General features: G+C 39.3%; 1 protein-coding gene across 1 annotated transcript in view; it reads right to left on the bottom strand.

Moving 5' to 3' along the window:
• The window catches only part of LMAN1 (lectin, mannose binding 1), a 30086-nt gene extending 4427 nt beyond the window's left edge, over nucleotides 1–25659 (bottom strand). Inside the window, exons 1-11 of the mRNA XM_032602778.1 lie at nucleotides 25399–25659; nucleotides 21680–21834; nucleotides 21489–21596; nucleotides 20440–20501; nucleotides 19390–19489; nucleotides 13326–13449; nucleotides 11467–11525; nucleotides 10926–11058; nucleotides 9338–9531; nucleotides 9135–9205; nucleotides 808–961 (exon numbers count right to left, since the gene is read on the bottom strand). Of these exons, the coding sequence (XP_032458669.1) occupies nucleotides 808–961; nucleotides 9135–9205; nucleotides 9338–9531; nucleotides 10926–11058; nucleotides 11467–11525; nucleotides 13326–13449; nucleotides 19390–19489; nucleotides 20440–20501; nucleotides 21489–21596; nucleotides 21680–21834; nucleotides 25399–25636 (1398 nt within the window). The 5' untranslated portion in view covers nucleotides 25637–25659. The remainder of the gene's footprint in view (nucleotides 1–807; nucleotides 962–9134; nucleotides 9206–9337; nucleotides 9532–10925; nucleotides 11059–11466; nucleotides 11526–13325; nucleotides 13450–19389; nucleotides 19490–20439; nucleotides 20502–21488; nucleotides 21597–21679; nucleotides 21835–25398) is intronic.
• Nucleotides 25660–27081: the final 1422 nt, after the last annotated feature.

Genomic DNA, 27081 nt, shown 5'->3' with positions numbered 1-27081 from the left:
GATGGGAGGTAAAATGGTCAATAAGAAAACTATTAAGCTATATTTGAAAAACTGGAAGGGAAGAGGCAAATGCTACAAACATTTGTGAATTTTATAAGGGTTTTCAAAGCCAGTAAATAAGTTAGGAAAAAACTTAAAAGTTCCAGGGATCTGTCTTCTAAATAATATCTCCTATGCATGTTAAACTTCAAAAATATGCCACCTATTTTTAATATTTATTGCCTATCTCCAAAAATGTAGGTGGGACTTACACTCCAAAAAAGACCTAATAAAGTAAATAAAATAAAACTTAAAAAAATGAACCAAGTAATACAGGAAAGTAGCTGGAAACAAACAAAAATCTTGCCTAAAGAAAGCTGCTATCAGTCAGCCAGTTTTAGATCTGCACCTCCTGAACAGCCTAGACAGAGAAATATGAATTACCTGGTGCCCGTCTGTCTAACAAATGGGTGTGTCGAGAGACATTTACCTTGTTCAGAGCCGTTTAAAGGTATCATTACTGATAACAAGAGACATGTTTTTAAAAGAGAACTTATAGAAAAGAACCCAGAACAAAAAAAGTCTGAGATTGTGATGACTCCACTAACTGGAATAGCAATATATTTTTTAAAAAATTCTATTCAGTAGGCTATGGAAGCATGATATGGAACACGTAGACATTCGAATCATACGGAGTAATTCTACCTTGAATATTAAGAAGGAGCACTGGCATTAATTTAAAAGTTAAAATATTTTCAGTGGAATATGTGGTTTTCCTTTCCAAAAGAAGACTGTGATAACCATAAACTAGAAGAAGAAAGAGCTTACCATATTTCGCTGCACTAAGCTATCTATGTCCCGCTTCACTATGTGGAGGTGCTCTTTGATGTCATTGAAGTGCTGGGTTGTCTCATAAACGCCCCCTGCAGATCCAGGATGCTGTATGCCACTGACCAGTCTGACACTTTCACTCACGGAATTCCTGAAATAGAAAATCCTTTTACAATGGAATCACTAGAAAGATGATTTTTACAGTCAGAGATTTCAAATGGTTAGATATATTTCTAAACCCAATGCATCAGACCATTTAAAAAAAAAAAAAACAAAGAAAAAAACCCCAGAAACAAAATAAGTATTTTTAAAAATTGTCTTCAAGATTAGAGAATAGTTTATAAAAACTAGATTATGCCTTTATCTTTTACTAAAGGTTGTCTAACCACAGAGAATAATACTAAATAATTTGTTTTAAAAACAATATTATAAATGGCTTGAATAACATACTGGATGATACTCTTAATGGGCTTAAATCTTTCTAAGTGTTTAATGTCGTGCAGTAAAGGATTAACCCATCAGGCCTGGGCTGCCCAAACCCCGCACATTCCAAAGGTTTTCAGACCCGGCCCATGACTAGCCCCTGGGAGATAATCTCTATGCCCCTGGAATATCCTGCCTGTTAAGAGTGTCTCCGTCTAGCCGGGGCCTTGGGCCAGGCCAACAATATGATTTATGTTTGTTTGCCTGGGGCCTTACGCTGCAGTACCAGTCTGACCTCTAGGGGGACTGAAGATTGAGCAGTTAAGGTCAGTCATGTGGGTGCTCCATGCCTATGTGACTGACCCCTAATAAAAAAAAACCCCGAAACCAAGGCTTGGGTGAACTTCCTTGGTTGGCAACACTTTGCACATGTTGTCACGCATCACTGCTGAGAGGAATAAACACTGTCCATGTGACTCCACTGGGAGGGGACAACTGAAAGTTTGTGCCTGGTTTCTCCTTAACCCCACTGTATGCACCTTCTTTCTTTGCTGATTTTATTATAGATCCTTTCATTGCAATAAACCACGACTGTGAGTACAGCAGCTTTTCTGAGTTCAGTAAGCACTTCTAGAAGACCACAGAATCTAGAGGCGGTCTCAGGGACTCGTAAGACAAATGTATCAATAATTCAATTTCTCTTTACAGTTCTATCAGATATCCCGTATATACATACCTGGTGCTTCAACCAGAAACCAACTAAAGAACATCTATCTGTTTCAGATATGAAGGAAAAACTGGTTGTTTGGCATACTGAGCAATGGTGTGGTAATCTCCACCACGGTATCTTTTTTGAAGGGTAATTCTGACTTTACACATTTTACCTTACACTCTGACTTCAGAATATAATCCCCATGTAAGATGTGATTCCACTATTCAGATGTAAGATAAAGAGCTCTACCACTGAGTACGCCCTTTGGATATGAGTTGTAAGCATGATAGTGTAAGAGACTACAATTTTTTTTTTTTAAATAATGGCAGAAATGTAACAGGGCTATTTATTAAGAAAGAAACATATCTGAATTTCAGTTTACCTGAAAGTATTACTACTCCCTTTCACCTGTCTTGGTCCTGATGTTCCCTGAGAATATCCTTCACATAAAGCCTCTGTGTCTGGGATGCTTCTTCTAGTCCTGGCCCTTCCCTCCAAGAGGGAGGGTCTAAAATGGAAGGGCCAGTTCAAACTACTGCCTTTCCTCTATACTTTCCTCTCCGTGAGGCTTCCTTGTCAAATGCAACCATTCCCTAAACATCACACATACTTTTCTCCTTTGTATCCGTATACAGTCAGCCCTCCTCTTCTGTGGTTTCCACATCCACGGATTCAACCAACCATAGATCAAAAATATTCAGAAAAAAAAATTCCAGAAACTTCTCAAAAGCAAAACTTGAATTTGCCACACAGACAACTATTTACATTGTACTTACAGCTATTTACATAGCAATATGTTATATGAGGTATTATAGGAAATCAAGAGATGGTTTAAAGTATACAGGAGGTTATAAGCAAATACTATACCATTTTATATAAGGGAATTGAGTACCCCTGGATTTTGGTATCTGCAGGGCCCTGGAATCAATCCCATGGATATGAAGGGAATATTGTATATGGGTTTTCTCCCTCATAGAGCATAAGCTACGCGAGAACAGTAATGTCTCTGATTTTCTGACAGCCTTCAACAGTTACAGTGCAATTTGGATGAATGAATAAGTAAGTTATCTACCTTATTTCCTTGAAGTAAAATTTGGTTTAAAAAGTATCAATAAAAGTTGGACTTCCCTGGTGGGTCAGTGGTTAAGAATCCGCCTGTCAATGCAGGGGACATGGGTTCAAGCCCTGGTCTGGTAAGATCCCACATGCCGCGGAGCAACTAAGCCCGTGTGCCACAACTACTGAACCTGCACACTAGAGCCTGCGAGCCACAACTACTGAGCCCATGCGCCACAACTACTGAAGCCCGCACGCCTACAGCCTGTGCTCCGCAACAAGAAAAGCCACCGCAATGACAAGCCTGCGCATCGCAACAAAGAGTAGCCCCCACTCCCTGCGGCTAGAGAAAGCCCATGCACAGCAACGAAGACCCAACACAGTCAAAAACAAATAAATAAATTTATCAATAAAAGCTTTGCTAGGAGAAAACAACAACAAAAAAGGAACTCAAATATTAAAATTACTTAGTAGGTCAGGCTGAATGTTAAGTATAATAAAAAATCTTCAAAAATTCTACTTGAGTTACACGAGCAATGAAGAGTTAAAAATTTGCTACAAAATATCTCAAGTGCTTTCTGAATAAATGACATCTGTTGATTAAAACTTCTTTGAATGGCACACATGCTCAAGGAAATTCATGTGAGTCTAAGCTTTTCCACTTAAACCCAAATTAAGAATTATATTCTACTATCTCTAAAATACTTACCAAGAATAAAGCATCCCAGAATATACAACCTTCTCACATATCTGCATTTTAAAATATTGCTTCCCAGAGCATGAACTTGCTTATATATACATAAATGTCTTTTTAATACACAAAGACTGAGTCATCATTCACTCATTTGCCTCTTGATTCTGCTAATGTTTATTTGCTACATGTTACGAGCCAGGCAATTTTTAGGGATATAAACTGTGCAAGAAAAATATAATTCCTGCTCTGCTGAGACTAATAGACTAGCAGGAGAGCAATGTGATAGAGGCACATCTAGAGTTCTATGAAGAAAGATGCATTTAACTTAGCTGGGCACCCACTGCTGAATGTTAAAGGATAAAGGAGGGTTCTGTGAGGATGGGATTGTGACGGAAGGAGGGCATATGTAGCTTAGGGAATAGGTCAAGTGAAGAGGGCTGGATAGAACACCAGAGAAAAAATACCTTTTAAGGAATAATGGAAGGATGACCAACAAATGAAGAAAACTAAGAGGCAGCAGAGGCCAAGAACATCAAGAGTAAGTGGTATGCTAGAAGCCTTGGGAAAAAAAATGTCTCAAGATAGAGGGGGTGGGAAAGGTGTCAATTTCTACAGAAAGTCCAGCAGGATGAGGACTGAAAGGTACTCATTACAGGGCACCTCTGACTGCAGAAAGAACAGTTTGGTGCTTTCAGGACAAATTACAGTGGTTTGGAAACGAAGACAGGCAGTTTGGTCTACTTTTTTAGAAACTCACTAAAAAGGAAGGAAAAAGAGAAGCAATAGTAAAAATAATAGAAAGTGTCAATTAAAGGTTTTGTTTTGATTAGTTTTCAATAATGGAAGAGCAAGCCCTTTTGTATGAGGTGTAAGTTAAAGGTAGAAGACAGAGAAAGGATCACTAAAGAGCAAGGGTCAGAGAAGTAGAAAGAACGGGATCCAGGGCTAAGGACTAGCCTGGACAACAGCTGTGCAGATGGAGACAAGTGAAGGGAGGGAGGGTGCAGCACAAAAGAGGAGGTGAAGGAGGAGACAGTGTCATCTCCCAGGGAGAATGTCAATGGCAGGCTGAGTTATGGGGCTTGAAGAGAGTGGTGAAGATACAGAATGAATAAAGATCACTGAATAGCTTAAATATTATATTACAGGGACAGGCTGAAGGTACAGAAGATGATAATTAGGAGCAAGATCCCAGAAGAATATGTGAAAATATTCATGTGAAAATGCCTAGCACAGTACCCAGAATGCAATAGGTATTCAAAAAATCTGGTAAAGGTAAATATGAAATGCTAAATGCTGTCTGCTCACCAAAAAGAACTTACTAAAAAAATTACAACCAATTAATAACACAGCCAACACATACAAATAGCAAATGTTCAAAGAACATTAGTAACTCTGTCCACTGAAAAGGCCCGGAAGCAATGACAATCCAGTAGCATTAAGCACGACACTGTCTTTAAATACCATTTCTCACTAAAAGACCAGGGCTCCAAAGAAAAATGCCTTTGACACGTGCGGGACAGAAATGTACAAGAGAAACCTGGAAAGTCTTACACCTGAAAGGAAGGAAGCTACCAAAGACTACTGGGGTTGCATCAAAAGGTTGCAGAAGCTAACCTGTAGGGACAGCTAGCGCCCAAAGACGAAACAATCTGAACATCAATTATAAAGACTAATGTAAAACAGCAAAACATGTTAAACTCCACGAGTTGAAAAACAATCAAACAAACATCACCTCTCACTATCTCATCATTTAACCTTGGTCACTGCCAGGGGACCAACTCGTTATTCTAAGAAAATGATAAAAAAGAATCAAGTATTTATCCTGCCTTTCCTGAACTATTTCAGGGTAACAAGTAAGTAATCAGAGAAATTCTTTTTACATGGAGAGGGAATTTTAGAATAAGAGTGTCATCCTTCTTCAACCTCTAATGAAATGATGGATTTAGGCTACGGCCATCACTGGCTAAAACTTAGGCTGATGGAGGCACTTTATAATGAATGGCTCAGGCTGACAAAATCTGGTTATTAGTAACTGCTGGACTGGGTGATGGGGATCTGAGAGAAGGCCCTTATATTAGCCTCAACTTTTTTGTATGTTTAAAATTTTCTATAATTAAATAAAAATCGGCAAGGACTTATGGTATGCTAAAAATAGCACCTGAGAGTAGAGATAATGAGTACTAGTTCTGACTGTTTTCATATCATGATCTTTTATCATTCAGAGCCTTTTCCCCTCTTTCTGTAAACTGCAGACAACTGAACTACATGCTTCTGCTAAAAAAAATTCTATGATCCCCTAAGAGCGTGAAAATCCATGAAGACACAAACCACCCTTTCTATGAAAGGCAAATATTTCCTATCTCTTTGCATTTTTTTCTGAAGCTTATTCAGAAGAAAAAGCTTTAGAGGACAAATTCAGAAATTTGAGTTCAGCTTTTACATTAACTTATTGCATGCATGACATTTGTCCTTCATTAATAAGGGGGAATTTACATGGATTGCTAACTACCCTAAGTAAGTGTTTGCATGGATAATACAACTGGATGGCTAGGCTTTGCTGACCACTAACTGAATCTTAAGATGTTCTAGTATTACTCTTAAGTAAAACAAGCACAAAACAGTATCTAAAGCATGCTACCATTTACATCAGAAAGAAGGAGATCTAAGAAAATACACATGTGGAGAAGAAATAGAGGAAGAACAAACCAGAAATTAATGGGATGAGTTACCAACAGGGGGTGGATGAGAGAGAGCCAGAAAGAAGGAGAGAATGGAAGTGGGGCAGCAGTGATGAAGAGGAAGTGATACCTCAATGAATATATTCTGGCCCCTAGAACCACAGCATTCACATACCCTTCATATACCCAAAATATAAACAATTAAAATCAACCAGGATGTAGGAGAAATGCAAACACTAACAAAAAACCTAACTGTATTATAAATGAATATCATAACCATACTGAAGAGAGTAGGGAAGAAGAGAACTAAACTAACTACCTGGAAAACAGTGTCTGGACTAGATACTATAAGGCTAGAGGCAAAAGGAGCTTTACATAAATCATAAATCCATCACTGTATGTGTTTCTCATAGGGATATGGCTTAATAATTTGAAACCACTTTATGTATACTTTATGCACACACTAAAACTATACCAATAAGTAAATACATTATAGATAAGAACCAGGTTTCTCCCTTTTGGAGAAACAACTTTCAAATAGGGAAAGGAGGAAGGCTAAAATCAGCCCTTCAGTTTTCAGTTCAGTCCAGTCCAACCAAAGTATCTGTATAATCCCGTGGTATACAAATGTAGAGTAAGGGATACAAAAATATGTGTGTATGTGTGATTAGTATACATTCACATATTCCCTAGACCTGCCCACTGAGAGGGCCTAGAAGCAATGGCACCCCAGTAGTAATGAGTATACCTAGTGCCCAGATCTTGGTTTCTAAATACTTTTCTCCAATAAAAGGAACCAGGGCTCACTGAGAAGTGGTTGATTCTAGAGCTGGGGCACAGAAAATACAAGATGAGCTTGAAACATATTACAGTACCAGAAAGTAAAGAAATATTTTAAAAAGATGGGGGTTTGTTGAAAGAACACAGAAGCCAACCTGAAGGAGTTCCTAACGACCAGAGCTGGAACAATGTGAACAACAAAATAAATAATGATAGTACAGGATTATAACCCACAGAATAAACAATCCATGCGTCCACACTGATATAAGTAGGTTAAATAAATAAATGGGGGAGAAGGAAGAGTGGTCCTTATAGAATGCCAGTAAGTAGATACAGAAGGAATTATGGAAATAGAAAAACCAGCATTTGGTAAACACCACATTCTTGTTTCAGATAAAACATCAATGGATGCTAAAATCAGGGAGCCAAAGGTTAAAGTGAAACAGGATATTTACAAAGACTCGAAGTATCTTTCCCCAAATATTTATTAACCACCAAGGGAAGGATAGTAACTTTAAAGTAGAGAAACCGGGAAGAAACAACAATATCCAAGTGATCACAGCCAACATCATCAGTCATAAGACATGCCAACAACATGAGCAGGATGCACTGCTGTATTCTTGTCAGAAGTGCAGAACCTCCACCCAGTCGTGAGTAAATACCAGACAAACCCAAACTCAGGAACCAAACTGGTCCGATGAATTAATCAATGTTCTTGAAAATTGCCATGGTCACGAAAGACAAGGAAATATGAACTATTTCAGACTGCAGAAGTCAAGAGAAATAACTAAATGCAACGTGCAATACTGGATAGGATCTTAGAACGAAAAAGGCACTGGTAGAAAACTGGTGAAATTTGAGTAGATCATTAGTTTAGTTAATAGTACTGTGCCAATGTTAATTTCTCCATTCTGACAATTGTACTGTGGTTATGTAAGATGCTAACATCAGGGGGAAGATAAGTGAGGGATACATGGGCTATATGAGGGATATGTCCTTATTTTTTCTTGCAATGTCTAAAGTCTAAAATTAGATCAAAATATTTTTTTAAATGTTATATTGATCTGGTCTGTTTCTAAAACAGTTTAACTATTCATTTAACATCATAAATATTTTAATCATGAGTTTAAAAAAACTTAAAGATTTTTTAAAAAGTGCCAAACAGTACAACTGAAAGAAATACAAATTTGCAGTTACAAGTTAGGCTGCCTGTAATCTCTAGGTGTTAAATGTTATCACCTTCTGTTTAACCTCATTCGGTTGAATTTTCCAGTCCTAAAGAACTCACCTTAACATTCTAGTTTGTCAAGGGCTGTACTGGCTGGGGCAGTGCCCTAATGTATTAGCTTATGACATGTGACATGTCGGCTGTTTCTCTGCTTCAGGTGTTGAATGCTAATTATCTGATAAGTGAATCCTTTTTAAAAACCTATCATTCAATGTTCCAAGGACACAGTGTCTCCTCTCTGCAGCAACCCTTTGCCCAGGCTCTCTTAGGGTACAACACAGGATGAAAAAGAGGGAGTCACACATAGCATATTTCCTTCAAAATGGTTTCATTCCATCAAAAAGAAGTTCCGGCATCAGGTATGTTTGTTCTACAGACCTGTAATACTATGCATGCTTATTCCTCCAGTTATTTATCCTAGGATTGTTATGTATTACCCATATTCTTTTTATATTTTAGAAATGCACAAATGCTGTCAAACAACTGTGACAAAACCTATTTTTTTTTTTTTTAAGATGCTAAAGCATCTTTTTCTTTTCTAGCTTGGAACAAATAAAAAAATATAGACAGGTTTCCTAAATATCAAAAGTCCCCGTATACTTTACATTCCCCTATTTAGAAAATAATCTAGAACGTGATTCTTACTCATGCTGCAGTCTTACAACAATAATGTGCTTGCATATCTAGAGAAGTCATGAATTTAGGATAAAGGTATCACGCAATACTCAGACATTACTGTTGTATACTTACTTCATTTCATTTACTTGTCTCAGAATCTCATGCTGAGTGTTCACAACAGTATCCAGTTCTTGTTGAGTGGTCTGGAGAAAAAAACAAAAGATGACCACCCAGCTCAATAATCCCCATTCTACAGAACATACAGCTTTTCTTTTCTACCCCTCCGCCACCAAAGGCTAATAACTAAGGCATATCTGCATATTTTCAAAGCTCACCTGTCCATGCTGCCCTGGGATTCCTGCTCCTCGTTTAGAGATCTCCTCCGTCAAGGAAGAGACATACCTTCTCTGTTCATCAAGAATCATATCTAACTGTCGGTTCAGCTGCTTGATTTCAAGATGAATACGATTCTGTCCTTCAAAGATTTGTCTCAGCTCACGATCTCCTACACTCTCAAATAATTCATCCGCTGAAATGGAAATTACAAATCAAAATTATTAGAATCACCTACACATAGTTTTCAAATTACTGTAAGTGACCAAAGCACTAACATATACTAGAATAAGAACATCATCAACACAGTGTTATGATCTTCCCACAGTGTTAAACATGCATGTAATTAATTCAATCGTGATTAAATTACTAATTGTTTTCACCATCTCTGGTGGTTGAATACTTATTATAAATTAGGTCTGAATTGTTTCACCTAAAAATTATTTTGTCTTTTAAATAGACTGTGTGATTCTATTTACAGGGGCAGGCAGAACTAATCTAATTGGTTGCCTCTGGAAGGGGGTTGACTTGAAAGAGGTAAGGGAACTTTCTCGGGTGATAAAAATATTCTATATACTGATCTGAGTGATGGTTAAAGGGGTATACACATTTGTCAAAATTCATCAAACTATTTTCTTAAAATTTATGCATTTTACTTACATAAAAGATTAAGAAATGGAGTTGAGAACAGCTGATTTTCCTTTTATTCCTGACCATGCTTAAATCAGATCGTTTCATTCAAACACTTACTACAATAAGCTTCAGGATATATTCACAAATCTTATGTGATGTTTAAAACAAATCCAAGGAAAAAATAAAACTTACCTTTCATTTTTATCTTCATTAAATCTGAATCACACTGTTAATCATTTATATTAACACACTACTTAGTTCAAAAGCTAGCCCAGGCTTCATTAAATATAGCCTTGATCATTTGTGCTCATAGGGAACCGAGATTATAAAAGTTAGCAGATTATATATAGTCCCTCTATTTGGCCTCATCTTGTTTTGTTTTTGACATGTAGCCCATGTAAGTTCTTAATTACATTAGCTTAGACTAATATTTAAAAATTTTCAACCTTCAATGTCCAGAATTCTGTTGAGTAGTAAGAGGAGTCGGTAATCACGTTACTCTCGCAAGTCTTGATAGTTTTCAAGTGTTAGCTCTATATTATAAGGTAATTGTGTGTCACTAAAAGGAAAGAAATAAACCTTGGACGATTTCATTCAACAAATATTTACTGAGTCTCAGCTACTACGTCAGCACCGCTGTTGTTTTTTTAGGCTTAGGGGACACAGAAGTAGACACAGCAAACAAAGACCCCTGCGCTCACAGAGCTTACACTCCAGCGGTTCACTGTCTACATCATCCAGGTACTCCCGACTGCACACTTCACTAAGCGATACTCTTCCCGGTAAAAACATCAATCTCCGAGCCCTTTAAAGACTGAAGATTTGTTTAAAAATTATTTCTCGAAATTACTTGGAATGTGCCAGATCACAGAGCAAAGATAAAATGAATGAAGTGCCGGGTGACACATAAGCGCCACAGCTATTGCTGCAGCGGAGGACAGCTCTGCTCCAACTCACCAGGCTGCCCTTGAAGGTCAGGGTGGTCCTTCTGGAATTCCTCCTTTTTTTTATCCAATTCTTGTTGAAAGTGCTCAAATTCCTCCTGGTACTTTTCTTTCTCTTTCTCAGAAATTTCTTTATCTGGTGTAGGCTTTTTTGGAGTTTAAGAATAGATCATTAAAAAAATTAAAAACAAAATAATAAACCTCAGTATATGTTCTTTTTCTCATTTTAACTACTCTACCACTAGGTGAAAGGTTAATTTACTCTTGCTACTAATATTACAACAAAAAAGAAAAATAGCCACTACCATTTATTGAGTGCTTGCCAGAGGGCACTGTCTTTAATGTTTACAACGTTAAGGTGGCCAGTACAAACATCTCAGTTTTACCAGTTAAGAAATGGAGCGTTACAGAGGTTAAGTAACTTGTACCAGGTCATAATGGCAATATCTGGCAGAAACAAGATCCAAACCTAAGTCAGTCTTCTCAAGTTTTCAGCTACGAGGCAGTACCACTAAACTACAGATAAACTTTTGGAAAAAAATGAGTATACTTACCGGCTCTTTCCCAGGCTCAGTCAACTGGAAAGTCAGAAAAGAAAGGACATCATGGTCATCTACAAAGTAAAAAAAAAAAAAAAAATGTGAAAAAGTTCTGTAATAGATTATTTTTATGGTTGTGAATTTACTTTATAGACATCTGTTGCTTTAAAATAATAATCAATAAGGGAAACAACAAAAATTTGCTCTAATTTGGTAAAGGCAACGGTGCTCTGTGAGCTTAGAGACAAAAATTCATCTGACTTATATTAGAACTAGGTTAGAATTCACTTTTTAAAATCCTAAACCAGAACATTTAGCTGTGCTTAACACGATAGATGTTTAATAAATGTCTGATAAGGGAATGAACAAACAAATGAAGGGTCAAAACAAGTCCAAACTCCTAATTCTGGCAGCAAGATCCTCCTTTATTTTTCCACAAATCTCCTTCATGCGCTGCGTCCCAGTCAAGTGAGACAAAATCCTGTTCTTCAGGTATTTCCTGTTCCTATCTGTCTCTGAACCTTTCTTATAGTGCTTATCAGTCCCAGCCTTACTTTCCTGTTTTAACCATGACACTGCTCTGTCCTGGATTACTGGGACAGTCCTGATTTATCTGTGTTCCCCTGGCATTACTAATAGCATCTCCTGTTACTCCCAAAGCATCTCGATTAGATTATGATTACTTTTCTATATATTATTTATATTTGTTTCCCTCATACAGATTTTATTTCACCTAAAATCGTATTAAAAAATCAAATTTGGGGCTTCCCTGGTGGCGCAGTGGTTGAGAGTTCACCTGCCAATGCAGGGGACGCGGGTTCGTGCCCCCGTCCGGGAAGATCCCACATGCCGTGGAGCGGCTGGGCCCGTGAGCCATGGCCGCTGAGCCTGCGTGTCCGGAGCCTGTGCTCCGTAATGGGAGAGGCCACAACAGACAGTGAGAGGCCCGCGTACCGCAAAAAAAAAAAAAAAAATCAAATTCATTTCAAGCTGTTTAAGCTAAAAACAGCTAACAGATCAAACCTCATAACATCGAACTACAATACTCATCCTGGCTAGTGTCACATCCACAAAGCAAGAGAGATGAATTTCCACTGCAGCAATCTCTTTGCTTTCTGCTACTTTTATGGAGACCTAGATATATAGTCAGATTAAAGAGAAAATTGTAATACCATAGTGTAGGTTAGGTAACATTAGGAGAAGTCATGCAGTGTTAACAGAGCCCTAGACCCAGGAGCCAGAAATCTAAACCAAGTCCGGCCTGGGTCTGATTTATTGGCCATGTGATCTTTAGAAAGCCCTTTAATCCAAGACTTGGCCAAGTCACCTAAAAATCGGTTAAATATGATCTATCCTTTCTCCTTCCCTCCTTGTTCTATTGTAAGGAAAAATTCACATATTTGAAAATAATAAAAATATTATACAATATGAACACAAGATGGTGTTAACATCCAATGATAAGTTCATTTATCACCACTCATGGGAAAAAAAGGGTAAGTACGTCTTCTTTAAAGTTTAGCCCCCAATAATATTTCCTCAGGCTACCAAATTCATTTAAATGTGCTGTGACAGCTCTCAGGATCCTAAAACACTTGGCAGTTAACCTTTTAAATGTCTCCTTCACTATAAAATATCACACCCAAACTGACAGTCTAATTTACATAATTGCACATAGCCCCAGCCAACTGTAAACCTACAGAAAGGAGAGGATCAGCAGTCCCAAGAGACCCAAAAGACTGGCACCCCAGATCATGGAAGGTTACAACCAGTCTTAAAAGGTTAAAAGCAAACAACGCTACCCATCTCCAAAATACATTATTCCCAATAAAATTCAATTCACAACCTTTCAATATTAAAAGATACCAAGATTTTACCCGCAAGACCTCCAGTTGCAGCAGATATTCCAAAATGCCCCTGTGCAGGGATAATCATATTTTCCACTTTGGTGCAAAATTCATAATCATTTTTGTCTGGTGTGAAGCCATTATTGATCATTACCTAGAAAGACAAACTGTAGCTATAGCTTTTACAAAGATCTTGTAAAACGAATCTCAAGCAGTCAGTTTATGACTATTTGATCTTTATATTCGGTCTAATAACCACCAAAAAGCTATGAGCTTCAAATCATTATGCTGTATACCTTAAACTTACAGTGTCGTATGTCAATTACATCTCAATAAAATTGGAAGAAAAAATGAAAATAAAAAAAATTTAAAAGCTGTAATCCCTTGTCCATTAAATAAACTCACTTATTTGGGATCATTATACAATGAGATAATTCACTTCAGAAAATGGTTTTTGCCCTACTGTGTGTCAAAGGCTTAAAAATAAAAATCTGATAACTTTCCATGAAAATCTTTCTAAAATAGAATGTGGTTCACCTTCTCTAGAGAAGACTTAAGGAACCAACCATGATTACTTTCTCTGAATGGTTCCTACAGAAGAGGGATCAGGCTTGGTCTGAAACTCCAGTGACAGAGCTACAACGAATAAGTTAAATTGACAATTTTTACTATAGCAAGTTGAGAATTAAACAGATTGCCTCAGCAAGTAGTGAACTCCTCTTCATTAAGTTAGGGGGGTGGGCTTCCCTGGTGGCGCAGTGGTTGAGAGTCCACCTGCCGATGCAGGGGACATGGGTTTGTGCCCCAGTCCGGGAAAATCCCACATGCCGCGGAGCGGCTGGGCCCGTGAGCCATGACCGCTGAGCCTGCGCATCCGGAGCCTGTGCTCCGCAACTGGAGAGGCCACAACAGTGAGAGGCCTACATACTGCCAAAAAAAAAAAAAAAAAAATAGGGGGGTAACTGGACTGTACTAAGTTAGCAGAGAGTCAGCAAAAGTGACAAGTCATATAGACAAAAAAAGGCAGAAAATGAAAAAAACAGAAAGACACATAAGCTTCTACACTGCAGAATGTATTTTTGAAATAATGACCCTACACGTCTTAAACGAACTTTGGAAATCTAAGCAAGCACAGGAATCCACCTGGCACATGAATATTCTTCTCATGAGCCCAGTCAAGCAGTGGTCTGGCCTCTTCAATACCTTCCACTTCTAGCAACCCAACCACTAGCCCCACCCTAAAGAAGAGCCACCGAGATAGAGTGGAAGCAAAGGGAGTAAGTAGGTACACGGCACCAGAGTAAGGGTACTTCTATCATTACCTCCAGATGCAAAGTTTCATTAGTGACACTTAAGATAAAGTCATACAGGTAAAATGTGACAGTACTTGATCCAAATTTTTAGCAAAAGAGTAAGGGACAGGGCAATATGAAGGGTTAATCTCTATATAACGTAGGATGGCAACATGGGAACTCCTACCAATTTTTTAAAAATCACCTGCCATTTATTGACCAATATTAATATTTCTGTTTCCTCTATTCAGTAATGTTCCTATTTGAGTTTATAGCATGTACAACTGATTCTCCTACAGTTTCAAATCGCCGATCAGTAAGACATTTGCCTTTGAGAGATAAAAAAAAGAAGTGTTAAGTTAATCATATTCTAAAATTAATACTAAGAACTTTCAACTCTTCAATATTTTTTCCTTGAGCCCTAAGAAATTGAAAATCCATCAGAAGTATTTACTATCCAGTTCTAATTCTTTAAACAAACAAAAAAAAGGTACAATATATTCACTGCACGATGAGTTTGGAGGAACCTTAGGGCTGTGACTGTACAGGTACAATATATCCACTGATTAATACCAGTAATGCTTCTCTGAGATTACAGATAACATCCCCTATTCATCTTATAGTTTCGACCCGTTGTTAAATACCATGCTTGCAGTATTTAAAATCTTGTTTTGGAATTCCCTGGTGGTCCAGTGGTCAGGACCCCACGCTTCCACTGCTGAGGGCGTGGGTTTGATCCCTGGTCGGGGGAACTAAGATCCTACGTGCCACATGGCGTGGCCAAAAAAAAAAAGTGTATAATATCTTGTTTTGACATATTTCCTCCACTAACAGCATTTCTTTTTTCCCCTTGCTTTGTTTTTCCCTCCAAAGCTGAAACAACTGGGAGCTAAAGATGTAAGTATATTTAGTAAACATTTCTTGAGTACTAAACACGGGCACAATATTAGGGAGTATGAGGAACGTAGGATATAGTGCCTGCATTGAGATGTGTACAACCATACTGATGAGAAAACACATACAAACCATAATTAACTAGCAAGTCAAGACAACATATTTTAAAGGGCAAATAAGCACCAGAGGGAAAAAAAACACTTAGAGTTTAAGAGAGACAGATCCTTACGAGCTGATGTTTGGGAAATCTGATGGAAAGGGACCCTGAACTAGTATGTTCCAGAATGAGCACGACTCCGCCAGGCAGAGAGGAAAGGGGAAAGTATCACAGGAAGGGGCAGCGGACGGAGCAGGCACACGAAGGCTAGGACCGTTAAGTCACAACCAGATGTCCTGCCAAGTCTCTCTAAAATGTATTCTTCAGAACACTGGCTCTATAGACATTCACAGATACGAAGTGAAAAGAGAATTCCATGGCCCAGTAAGCCTAAAGAATGAGGGGTTTAATAAAGGTTCTTTATTTCGGGACTTCCCAGCGTCTTTAACGTGCTTGTATGCACAGACCTCCCAATCTTATCTGACCACGGAACTTTTTTGGGGGTTCTGCAGGATTACGGTTTTGCGAACTGCTGGTAGGGCTGACGGCCTCACTGCGTGGGGTCGTGTAGGCAGCCTCCCTGTGATCTGTGTACTCAGGTGTGTGGCTGTACTCGCCACGGTTGGTATCTGGGTTCTGCCACATGAAGGTAAGCATGACCTACTGATGCCCCTGATGAAACTGTACAGGATGTATAATAATTCCAGCAGAACTCAAATCCAAGTTAGTCATAATAGACTGGACAGTGCCTCTATTCTGAGGTCTCTAAATTAGTTTGGAATTTAAGAGTAAGCCAATACCAAGTTTTCCAAATAACTGTCTTTTTCAGAGTTTATACAAAGGAGTGCAAGGCTGGCTCATGATTTAGGGAAAAGAAAAATGTATACAAGATATTCTTTACTTATAAGCATTATATAACCAGGTACTGATGGTATTGTTAAAAATGCAACGTTCACATGGTATTAGTGACCTTAGTTATTATAACTTAGTTATCATAACTGCCTGCTGGGTATATCCACCTAACCTAAATATTAACCCAAACTCAATTTGTCTACAACTAAACTCCTTACCAACTGTCTGCCTTCCCACTCCTCCCTCAAACACAAAGAAACGTGCTGCTTTTTGGCTAGTTAATGGTAACATTTAGTTGAACACTGGCCAGAAATTCAGGAACTATCTTTGACTCCACAACTATATTCACTCTCCCAGCCCCAAGCCAACTAGTACTAAGTTCTGTAGTCTCCACCTCCTAATCATCTCTTCTTTCCTCTACCCTCGTTCAGACCACAAGTGGAGTCTTGCCGCTAAAATAGTGCTGGGTTCAAATCACAGTTCTGTTACTTATGTGGTAAGACACTGTCCAAGTTACTTAAACTCTCCCGTATTCAATTTCCCCATTTATAAAACTGGGATGCCTTCCCCATAGGGCTGTTGGAATAAATGAGAAATATTTGCAAACGATATATCTGACAAGGGGTTAATATCCAAAATATACAAAGAACTCATACAAGTCAACATCAGAAAAGCAAACAACGAGATTAAAAAATGGGCAGAGGATCTGAATAGACACTTGTCCGAAGACATACAGATAGTCAACAGGTACATGAAAAGATGCTCCACATCACTAATCATCAGGGAAGTGCAGACCAAAACCACAATGAGACATCACCTCACATCTGTTCAGAATGGCTATTATCTAAAAGACAACAAAATAACAGATGCTGGTGAGGGTGTGGAGAAAAGGGAACCCTTGTGCACTGCTGGCAGAAATGTAAATTGGTACAACCACTATGGAAAGCAGCATGGAGATTATTTCTCAAAAAATTTAAAACAGAACTACCACAGGATCTAGCAACTCCACTCCAGGGTACTTATCCAAAGAAAATGAAAACATTAATGAGAAAAAATATAGGCACCCCTACGTTCACTGCAGCATTATTTACAACAGCCAACATATGGAAGCAACCTAAGTGCCCACCAACAGATGAATGGATAAAGATGTAGTACATATACACAACAGAATATTCCTCAGCCATAAAAAGATTGAAATCTTGCCATTTGCAACAACATGGATGGACCCAGAGGGTGTTATGCGAAGTGAAGTAAGTCAGACAGAGAAAGACAAGTACTGTATGATTTCACTTATATGTGGAATCTAAAAAACAAATGAACAAACAGAACAAAACAGAGTCATAGACACAGAGCACAAACAGGTGGTTGCCAGAGGGGAGGGAATTGGCAGGGAGGAGAGAAATAGGTGAGAGAGAGTAAGAGGTACAACCTTCCAGTTGCAAAATAAATGAGTCACAGGTATGAAATGTACAGTGTAGGGAAATCAGTCAATAATTATGAAATATCTTTGTATGGTGATAGATAACTGGACTTATCACGGTGGTCATTTTGAAATGTACAGAAATACTGAATCACTACATTGTATACCAGGAACTAACATAGTGTTATAGGTCAATTTTACTTGAAAAACAAACAAACAAACAAACATATAGCACTGGATTTGTGGACACGAGCAGTAGAGGATGGGGGTGGGAGAACTGGATGAAGACAGTCAAAAGGGATAAACTTACAGTTATAAGATACATAAGTACTAGGGATGTAATGTACAACATGGTAAGTATAATCAACACTGCTGTCTTACATATGAAAATGGTTAAGAGTAAATCCTAAGAGTTCTTATCAGAAGGAAAAAAAAAGTTTGACATTATTATTTTATTTCTTAAATTTTATTTTACATGTGCAGTTTTATTTCAGTTTGGAAATCATGCACGAAATATGATCTAATAAAAAATTCTAATCTAATATAAAAATTCCAATCTAATATAAAAAATTTTTTCTATTTAATTCTCTATATGAGATGATGGATGTTCATTCAACTTGTTGTGGTCATCATTTCATGATGTATGTAAGTCAAATCGTTATGCTGTATACCTTAAACTTCTACAGCGCTGTAGGTCAATTATATCTCAATAAAACTGGAAGAAAAAAGAAAACGTGAGAAACTGCATGTAGAGTACCAAGTACAGGTCGTGGCTCATTTACAGCAAGAAGGCTAAAATCATCCTATTTTTTGCTCCTTTCACAAATACCATTATAAAAACACTGCTGCCTAAGTCATCTTCCTCAACTGTAAACCTGATCATTTCACATTCCTGCTTAAAACTCTGTAAACTGTTCCTTACGGGATAAACTATACAGAGGGCTGCGAGACTTGTTACTGTCAACCTTTCAACCTCACTCTCCAAATCTCCTCTATCCTCCAGCCATACCAACTATTTGCCTTTCCCAAATCTTTTAACAGTCCCGATGCCTGTTTTCTCTGCCTGGAATATGCACTCCATCTAGGAAACTTCTACTTCTCCTTCAAGGTGCAGCTCAACTCTGAGAAACTGTTCCTGACTTTCACCTCTCCAGCCTGACAGAGTTATAGGATTCTAACCTCCTGATCCCTTAAATTTACCACATAGCATACTAACATTACATAAGCATAATGTTACATAATGTCACCTCCATTAGACAAGCTCTTTGGAGAAAATGACCTTTGTCTTATTCATATTTGTGTGGCACATAGCAGAATGCCTAAACATTCACCGACGAAACACAAACCTACTGGCAAATTTGACAACACATGACCACTTACACCGAGCTTTGAAGCCACCTCTGCTCTCTCAGAGTAACACTGATGAGTATGCGAACAATATCCAAATTTAAAATGCATTGAATTTCTATCAAAGATTCAGAATGAGAAGTCATACTAGAATATTGTTCATTTGATTATCTCTAAATGCATGTTACTTACTGTCAATGTTTTCTGGTAATACGTAATCTTTGCCCGGACAGGATAGGGTTTATTACGAAAGTCCCTTTGGCAACTTGCTAAAGCTTGATTAGCACCATCACTATAGTGTGAGGGAAAGGAAGACAAACAAGAAACTTAAAGCTTCTCGATATGTTAAAAACTCACTATTTAAAATGATTAATGTCCAGAAAGGTCAAAACAAAATCAAGTTATGACAAAGCTTGGGATATTTGAAGTTATTTATGCAGAAAACACCAAGGACTCTGGATAACAAAAGGAGCCAACGTTACCACGGCTGCCTGCCGGCAAGGGGAAGGGATACTCTTCCTCTCCACAAGACTAGGGCAGGGTCAGAGTCACATACGGTGCTTTCAACAACGCAGATTCCTAGATCCCACCCTCGATCGGCTGAAGCAGAATCACAAGGGGGAGGCTTGGACCTCTTGTTTAAATATTTCAATGGGTGGTCATGATGAACTACCAGAGTTACAAATCACTAAGGTAGGAAAGTAATTTTTCTTACAGTTCACTGGCTAAAAGGTAATCCCCCCAACAAACGTGAAAATTAAAAATGTACATACCTGATTCATACACATTATAAATATATTGAACACTCGGAAGTTTTGGAGCCCACTGAGAATCTTTTCAATACAGCAATACAAAGGCTGAATGACATGGCACACATTGCTTAGTCATTAGGTTGGTTAAGGCTCTGAACTTTATTTTTTAAAGCTCCCTCTTAATAAAGATGGAAAAACATAACTATTGTTATCACTGAGAGCCAGGAATGTTTTATCAACCTTTAGAGGTACTATTTAATTTCAGGTTAACTACAACACATTTTTATGTTTGAAATCTAGGTGGTCCGCAGAAAGAACTTTAAAACAAAACCAAATTAAGATAAGACCTTTCCACTAAGTTACAAAAATCATCTCAAGGAAAAGAATAATATTACTTCATCTGGAAAATGTTCAGATTTGAAACAATATATTTTATAAGGTTTCTAAAAAGAAGCTGAAATCAGGAATAATGTAAAAAATATACACTTACTTTTGATGGTCATATTGGATTTGTCCATTGTTGCCTATAATCACTATTGCAGGATTATTTTTCTATAAATAAAGAGAATGTATTTGTTTTAAAGTCCTTAGACCAAAGAAGTATAGATCATTCTGTGTGTGCTATAAGTTTTCTTACTCCTCTAAAATCCTAGGACACTGTGAGCGTGGGACTTGTGTGGGACCTATGGGAGCTCAGTAACAGGAGGACTAACATGGCCTCAGCATTCAAGCTCAATGTTAAAGCTCTCCTTTAAATTGCTAATCATGACCTCGGATAATCAGCGGACAAACTACTAAATGAAACAATGATCATCAGTTTTAGGGCTGCTAAAGCACAAGTTAATGTTTCCAATTCATAAGTACATTTCGCTCTTAACTGTTTTAGAGAAATCGGCTGATCAAAAAGTGTGATTAACATATATGAAAACACATCAACATGTGAGCTAGTAGTAGTCATGCACACATTTTCATGAAAACAAACAGTAATAATCTTCTAAACACTAACCACCTACATCTAAATGACTCATGCTGATCCATCAAAATTATTAAGCATAAGGCCTTCCCTGGTGGCGCAGTGGTTGAGAGTCCGCCTGCCGATGCAGGGGACACGGGTTCGTGCCCCGGTCCGGGAAGATCCCACGTGCCGCGGAGCGGCTGGGCCCGTGAGCCATGGCCGCTGAGCCTGCGCGTCCGGAGCCTGTGCTCCGCGATGGGAGAGGCCACAGCAGTGAGAGGCCCGCGTACCGCAAAAAAAAAAAATTATTAAGCATAAACAGGGTGATGGGGAGGTGGGTACTGAAAAGTTCTCAGACCTGAGGTTCCACTGTTACCTCAAGTTGGTAGATGACAAATCATGAACTCCTAGCTTTAATTTTATAAATTCCCAGCTATGTAAAGACTAATCATCACACTTAAAATACAACTTGGGGAGTCCTCTACTATTAAACTGACAGAAGTGTTAAATAAGCTATATTGTTCACAGCCTAACTTTGTTAGCAAATATATTAAAATGGGTAATAGTTCTGAAAACAAATATACCTTTCCATCATTGTCAAAAGAATCAAAAAATATTCCAACACCATTCCACATATCAGCTGATCCAAACACAGGACCCTCCAAGCCTTGATTTTCTGTATACCAAATTGCCTGTAAATACATAACACGGGACATTTAGAGACTAGTGGTATATGCATTTATACAAATTTTCCAAGTTAAAGAAATTACCGTACCAGGCCATCAGCTCCAATCCGACCTCTTCCAGTCACTCGAAATGTCACCTCAACTTCCCAGTTCTCAAAGGCTGCTTTTGTCTTTGTCCACACCGATCCTCTTTGGCTTTTTAAAGATGGTGCTATTCGAATTTGATCTGAACTTGGAATAGCATCTAGAATAGAAATCAGGGAAGAAAAGTTTTGTTATAATTAGATAAAACTCAATGAATCACCACCAAACTGTTACATATACCTACTGAGACCTAAGTTTAACTCAGTTACCTGTATGGTAACTTTGTTAGGAAACAATTTCATGTTGACAGTTTCAGCTTTTAAATTTTAGCGGGTTTTGATACCCCCCTCCTATCTTTGGAAGAGTGCAATATCTCTGCAAAAAAAATTAAAGCTGCAACCAAACACTAAAAATTCAAGGGGCAGCAGGGAGGAAACTACAGCTTGAAAGGCAAATCAACTATTTAATTCTCGTGATACTCTTTTTCAAACACCTGAAAATTTTGCATATTTTCTTTTTTAAAACTGTATTTTTATTTTTTACCAGTTTACAAATGTTAGAAATCTCAAACAGTGTGAAAAGAACATACCACTAGGAATCAAGAGACTTATTCCTAGTCTCAGTTCAGCTGTGTGACTTTGAGCAAATAATTCTTACTCTCTCGGGCTCACCATATATTCACCTGTAAAATGAAGGGGCTGGGCTCAATCACTTATATGCACCCTAAAAGTTATATGCAAAATTTTGAGCATATATACATTCTTCTAGGGAGAGGGTCAATCAACTGAATTTCAGGTCAATAATCAGTTCTTCAGCATCAGGAGATTCTCAGAGAGAACAGTGATCCCCAAAATGATGGCCTGCATCTCCATTCACTTACTAGCTGTTTGATCGTAGGCGAGTTACTCCATTTCTCTAACAACCTCATAGGCATATAAGTGCAAATAAATATTTCAATAAATGTTAGCTGTTCCTATTATTGGACTAGATAATTATTAAAGCACCTATGAGGTCTATATTTGAACAATTCTGGCACACCTTTTCAGATATTAACCAGTTCTGACATTCTGACATCCACACTGGGACATAACTGTATTGTTTCTTTACAGGTAGGAAAAATTGACTAAAAGACAAGTTGAGATATTTTAGTAAGTTCAGCCACTATTTGTCACCATGACTTTCAAACACTTAAAGGTTTGGGGCAGTCATCACAGGAAAAGCACTGGATATAGAAATCAGAAGACCTGGATTTGAGTACTATTCTACGGACACTATCTATGTAACCTCTTCCAAGAACCTTAATCTTTCTGAACATCAGATTTTTTCACCTATAAAACAGATAACACCTGCCTTGCCTTCCAAGGATCTAATCAGAGCATGAAGAAGGTGAAAGAGCTCTGAGAGCTATAAAGGCTTACAAATTGCTGTTATCATTTTTGCCCTTATGGACCCAAGGATGTGTACTGACAGTACAAAAGAACATGAGGGTTAAGAAAAAGAAACACCATAGATTTGGTCTTAATTTGGGGATGATGTAAGGAGATACGTTTAAACTAAATCTTAAAAATTTCTCTATTAAAAAAATTGTTTTAAATAATGGATCTCAGGGCAAAATGAAAGGGGAAAAAATGATCAGTGGAGTTAAGAAAGCTGTGAGACTGTAAAAATTACAGGGATAATGAAAGCAAGGGATACCCATAAGCAGTGATTCCCAGAGTCAACAGACAGAAAAGTCACTAGCTAAAATTCTAATCTCTTTATTTCAAATTCAATGTAGCCATACAACTTTCATTCACCCAGGTACATTATCTGACATTTCTGCAGCAGAAAAGTTTAGTTGGTTATAGGTTCTGAAAAGAAAGTCAATGTGACTAATTTAAGTAGCTGATTAACATTCTTAATTGGCTGATGTATGTGGTGTGAGCGTGAGAAAAAGAACAGCAAGCCGGCAATGGAGAATGGCAGAAGCGAAAAAATGTCAACACATTTACCACCACTACTGAAAAATTCATCATCATTCCAAGAAAAGAAACAAAAATCCCCCAAACCTGTGTTTGGTACACCTGCATCGTCTTTGTGTATTAAAACAATGCTACCGGGGCTTCCCTGGTGGCGCAGTGGTTGAGAATCTGCCTGCTAATGCAGGGGACACGGGTTCGAGCCCTGGTCTGGGAGGAACCCACATGCCGCGGAGCAACTAGGCCCGTGAGCCACAACTACTGAGCCTGCGCGTCTGGAGCCTGTGCTCCACAACAAGAGAGGCCGCGATCGTGAGAGGCCCGCACATCATGATGAAGAGTGGCCCCCGCTTGCCACAACTAGAGAAAGCCCTGGCACAGAAACGAAGATCCAACACAGCAAAAATAAATAAAATAAATTAATAAACTCCTACCCCCAACATCTTCTTAAAAAAAAAAAAAAAAAAAAAAAAATGCTACCTTGATAACAGTTGTCCAGCTACATACCCTTGATGAGTGATCACATAATAAATGTCCGCTGAGTAACAAAATGCACTCTACTTCAAATATTTAATGACTTGGTCATTAAGTCAAATTGAAATTTATGCCTTTTAATTGTACATTAATTTCAGTGAAACAGCACTTCCTAAGAGTATGCTTCCTATTCAGCAACTACTTTCTAGAAATGGAACATTTTGTTTCAAGCACTCGACAATCTAAAACGATGTATACAAACCTTACATAAATGATTGCTTAATAACACATAAAGATGGAATTCAAACTGCCAGTGCTTCTAACCCCAGATAAAGGCATTTGCCACTTGTTTCAAAGGTTGCATCTGATGGTCACTGAACAGAGTTTACAGCATGCCAAGTGCTACGGCTGATTCCTTAGTCAGAGGTGACACATCGGCACTAAAGTAGATACGTTTTCTTTCACATATGTACATAGCTAGCAAGGCTCTCCTACCCACTAACAGTGCTTAACAGTGCCAAACACATAAAATCAGTAACACATGGCGCACAGGTTATTTCAATTCCCCCCCACAAAAACCCCAAAACAGCTGTATGTATAATGCTATTCTTAGCCTCAAGTTCTCAGTCAATAACCCCCTCCCTTCTTCTACTAAATAAAGCAACGAGTGTGACTATTAAATTACCTACTGTGTTAATACAAGAGAAAAGATCAAAGACCACACCAAGTCACTGAGAAAGGCAAACTTAACGTACAGTTCCAAGAGGGTGAGAAGAATGTCCTGTGACATAAAGACTTAAAGATTATTCTAAAGCCAACACATGCCACCTCTAAAGCCGTCAGGGGGCATCGGGTACAAACTGGAGCATTACCCACTGCTAACACCGGAGGAGAAAACGCAGGGGAGGGCCGAGGGGGAGCGGGAAAGAAGGTGGAGGGCTGCCAGACCAGGTCTCAGGTTCGGAGGAGACGTGGCGTTGGGGTGAGACGTGATGCCCAGAAGCGAGCTCAAGTTAGTACCTGGAAGTGCGGGAACTAACGGAAAAACCTCTAACCCAAACGGAAAGTACAGACAACATCAAAGACGGGAGGAGGAAGGTCGGGTGGAGAGAATGTGGGAAAGACTGGGGGGCTGGCGGAGGGAACCTTGCGGACCAGAGCCGGCGTGCAAGCGAGGCTGCTGAGAAAGGTCTCCTCCACCGCGCATACGGGGTGCAGCGGGGAGAAGGTGAAGAGGAGGAGGCTCAAGGCGGGGAGGGGACCCGGGCCCCCCGACCTCTGCCCTGGCTTACTCCCCGCGTGGGCCCAGAAGGGCACGGTCCCGTCGCTCTGCACCAGGTGCGGTCCCTTGAAGCTGTATTTGTACTCGAAACGCCGATGTGGCTGTGCGCCTGGGGTGCCCGTGGCGCCGGCAGCTGCCGGGTGGCCTCCCACGCCGTCGCCCCCGACGAAACGACAGAGCGACAGCAGCAAAGCGCAGAACAGCGGCCGAGCTCCAGCCCGGGAACCCCTTTGCCTGGATCCCGCCATCTTGGATTCAGGGAAACGGGAGGCCGGCGGAAGGAGGAGGGGGCGGGCGCTGCCGCCGGCCAACAGGGCGCTCCATGATTGGCGGAGCCCGGGGGACCCCGAGGGCAAGGGTGAGCTCCGCCCCCAGGCTCCGCTGTCCAGGAGGCTGCTGGACCCAGAGCATCTGTGGGCGGGGCCCGGGGCGGCAGGGTCCGCCCGCTCCTCCTATCCTCTCCCAGGGCGGGAAAGGGACTGCAACATACCCTTCCCACCCGATGTGGAGTGTTGGAGGAGCAGACCCCAAGGCCAGGAGCTTCCTCCTGCCTCTTAACATACTTTAGAATTCTCGAGCCCTGACATGGAAGCCACCTAAGTGTCCATCGACAGATGAATGGATAAAGAAGATGTTGCACATATAAACAATGGAATATTATTCAGCCATAGAAAGAAACAAAATCGAGTTATTTGTACTGAGGTGGATGGACCTAGAGACTGTCATACAGAGTGAAGTAAGTCAGAAAGAGAAAAACAAATACCATATGCTAACACATATATGGAATCTAAAAAAAAGAAAAAAAGGTTCTGAGGAACCTAGGGGCAGGACAAGAATAAAGACGCAGACGTAGAGAATGGACTTGAGGACACGGGGAGGGGGAAGGGTAAGCTGGGACGAATTGGAGAGTGGCATGGACTTATATATACTACCAAATGTAAAATAGATAGCTCGTGGGAAGCAGCCGCATAGCACAGGGAGATCAGCTCAGTGCTTTGTGACCACCTAGAGGGGTGGGATAGGGAGGGTGGGAGGGAGACGCAAGAGGGAGGGGATATGGGGATATATGTGTACGTACAGCTGATTCACTTTGTTATAGAGCAGAAACTAACACACCATTGTAAAGCAATTATACTCCAATAAAGAGGTTAAAAAAATAAAATACTTTAACTATTTAAAAAAAAAAGAATTCTCGAGCCCTGACACCTGTGGACCACCACATCAATCCTCCCTGACTATAATAAACCTTTTCAGTATTAGGTAGAAGAAAAGCATTCCTTTTGATGTGATACCCATTGTTCAGTAGCTGGTTTTCATTAGGTGGACTTTGCAGAATCATGTCTTTCCAGAAATAAGGCATAATCACGAATACTAATGGTCCTAGCCCCTGAGCTCCACCAACCTGTGTTAGGGCATTTCAGACTGGGAACCAGCAATCCACAGGCCCGGAGAAACCTAAGATCTTTTTGTTGGTGTTGAATCAGGTGTGAGTTTATCACTCAACATTTACCGTTCTCAAAATCTAATCCCAAGAGCTTTCCAAATTTTGAAACCATAGCAATAAGGCATTCAAATGAAACTGAGTTTAGTTTTGATAAGAGGAACAATGTGCTGTGAAGGGAGGGAGAAATAGAACCTGGACATTTGAGATAGTATTGGTCTTTGATTCAACAAATAAGTTCTGCATTTTAAA

The sequence above is a fragment of the Phocoena sinus genome, chromosome 14 (assembly GCF_008692025.1).
Source record: "Phocoena sinus isolate mPhoSin1 chromosome 14, mPhoSin1.pri, whole genome shotgun sequence".
Lineage (NCBI taxonomy): Eukaryota > Metazoa > Chordata > Mammalia > Artiodactyla > Phocoenidae > Phocoena > Phocoena sinus.
This window is presented reverse-complemented; position numbering and strand designations above follow the sequence as displayed.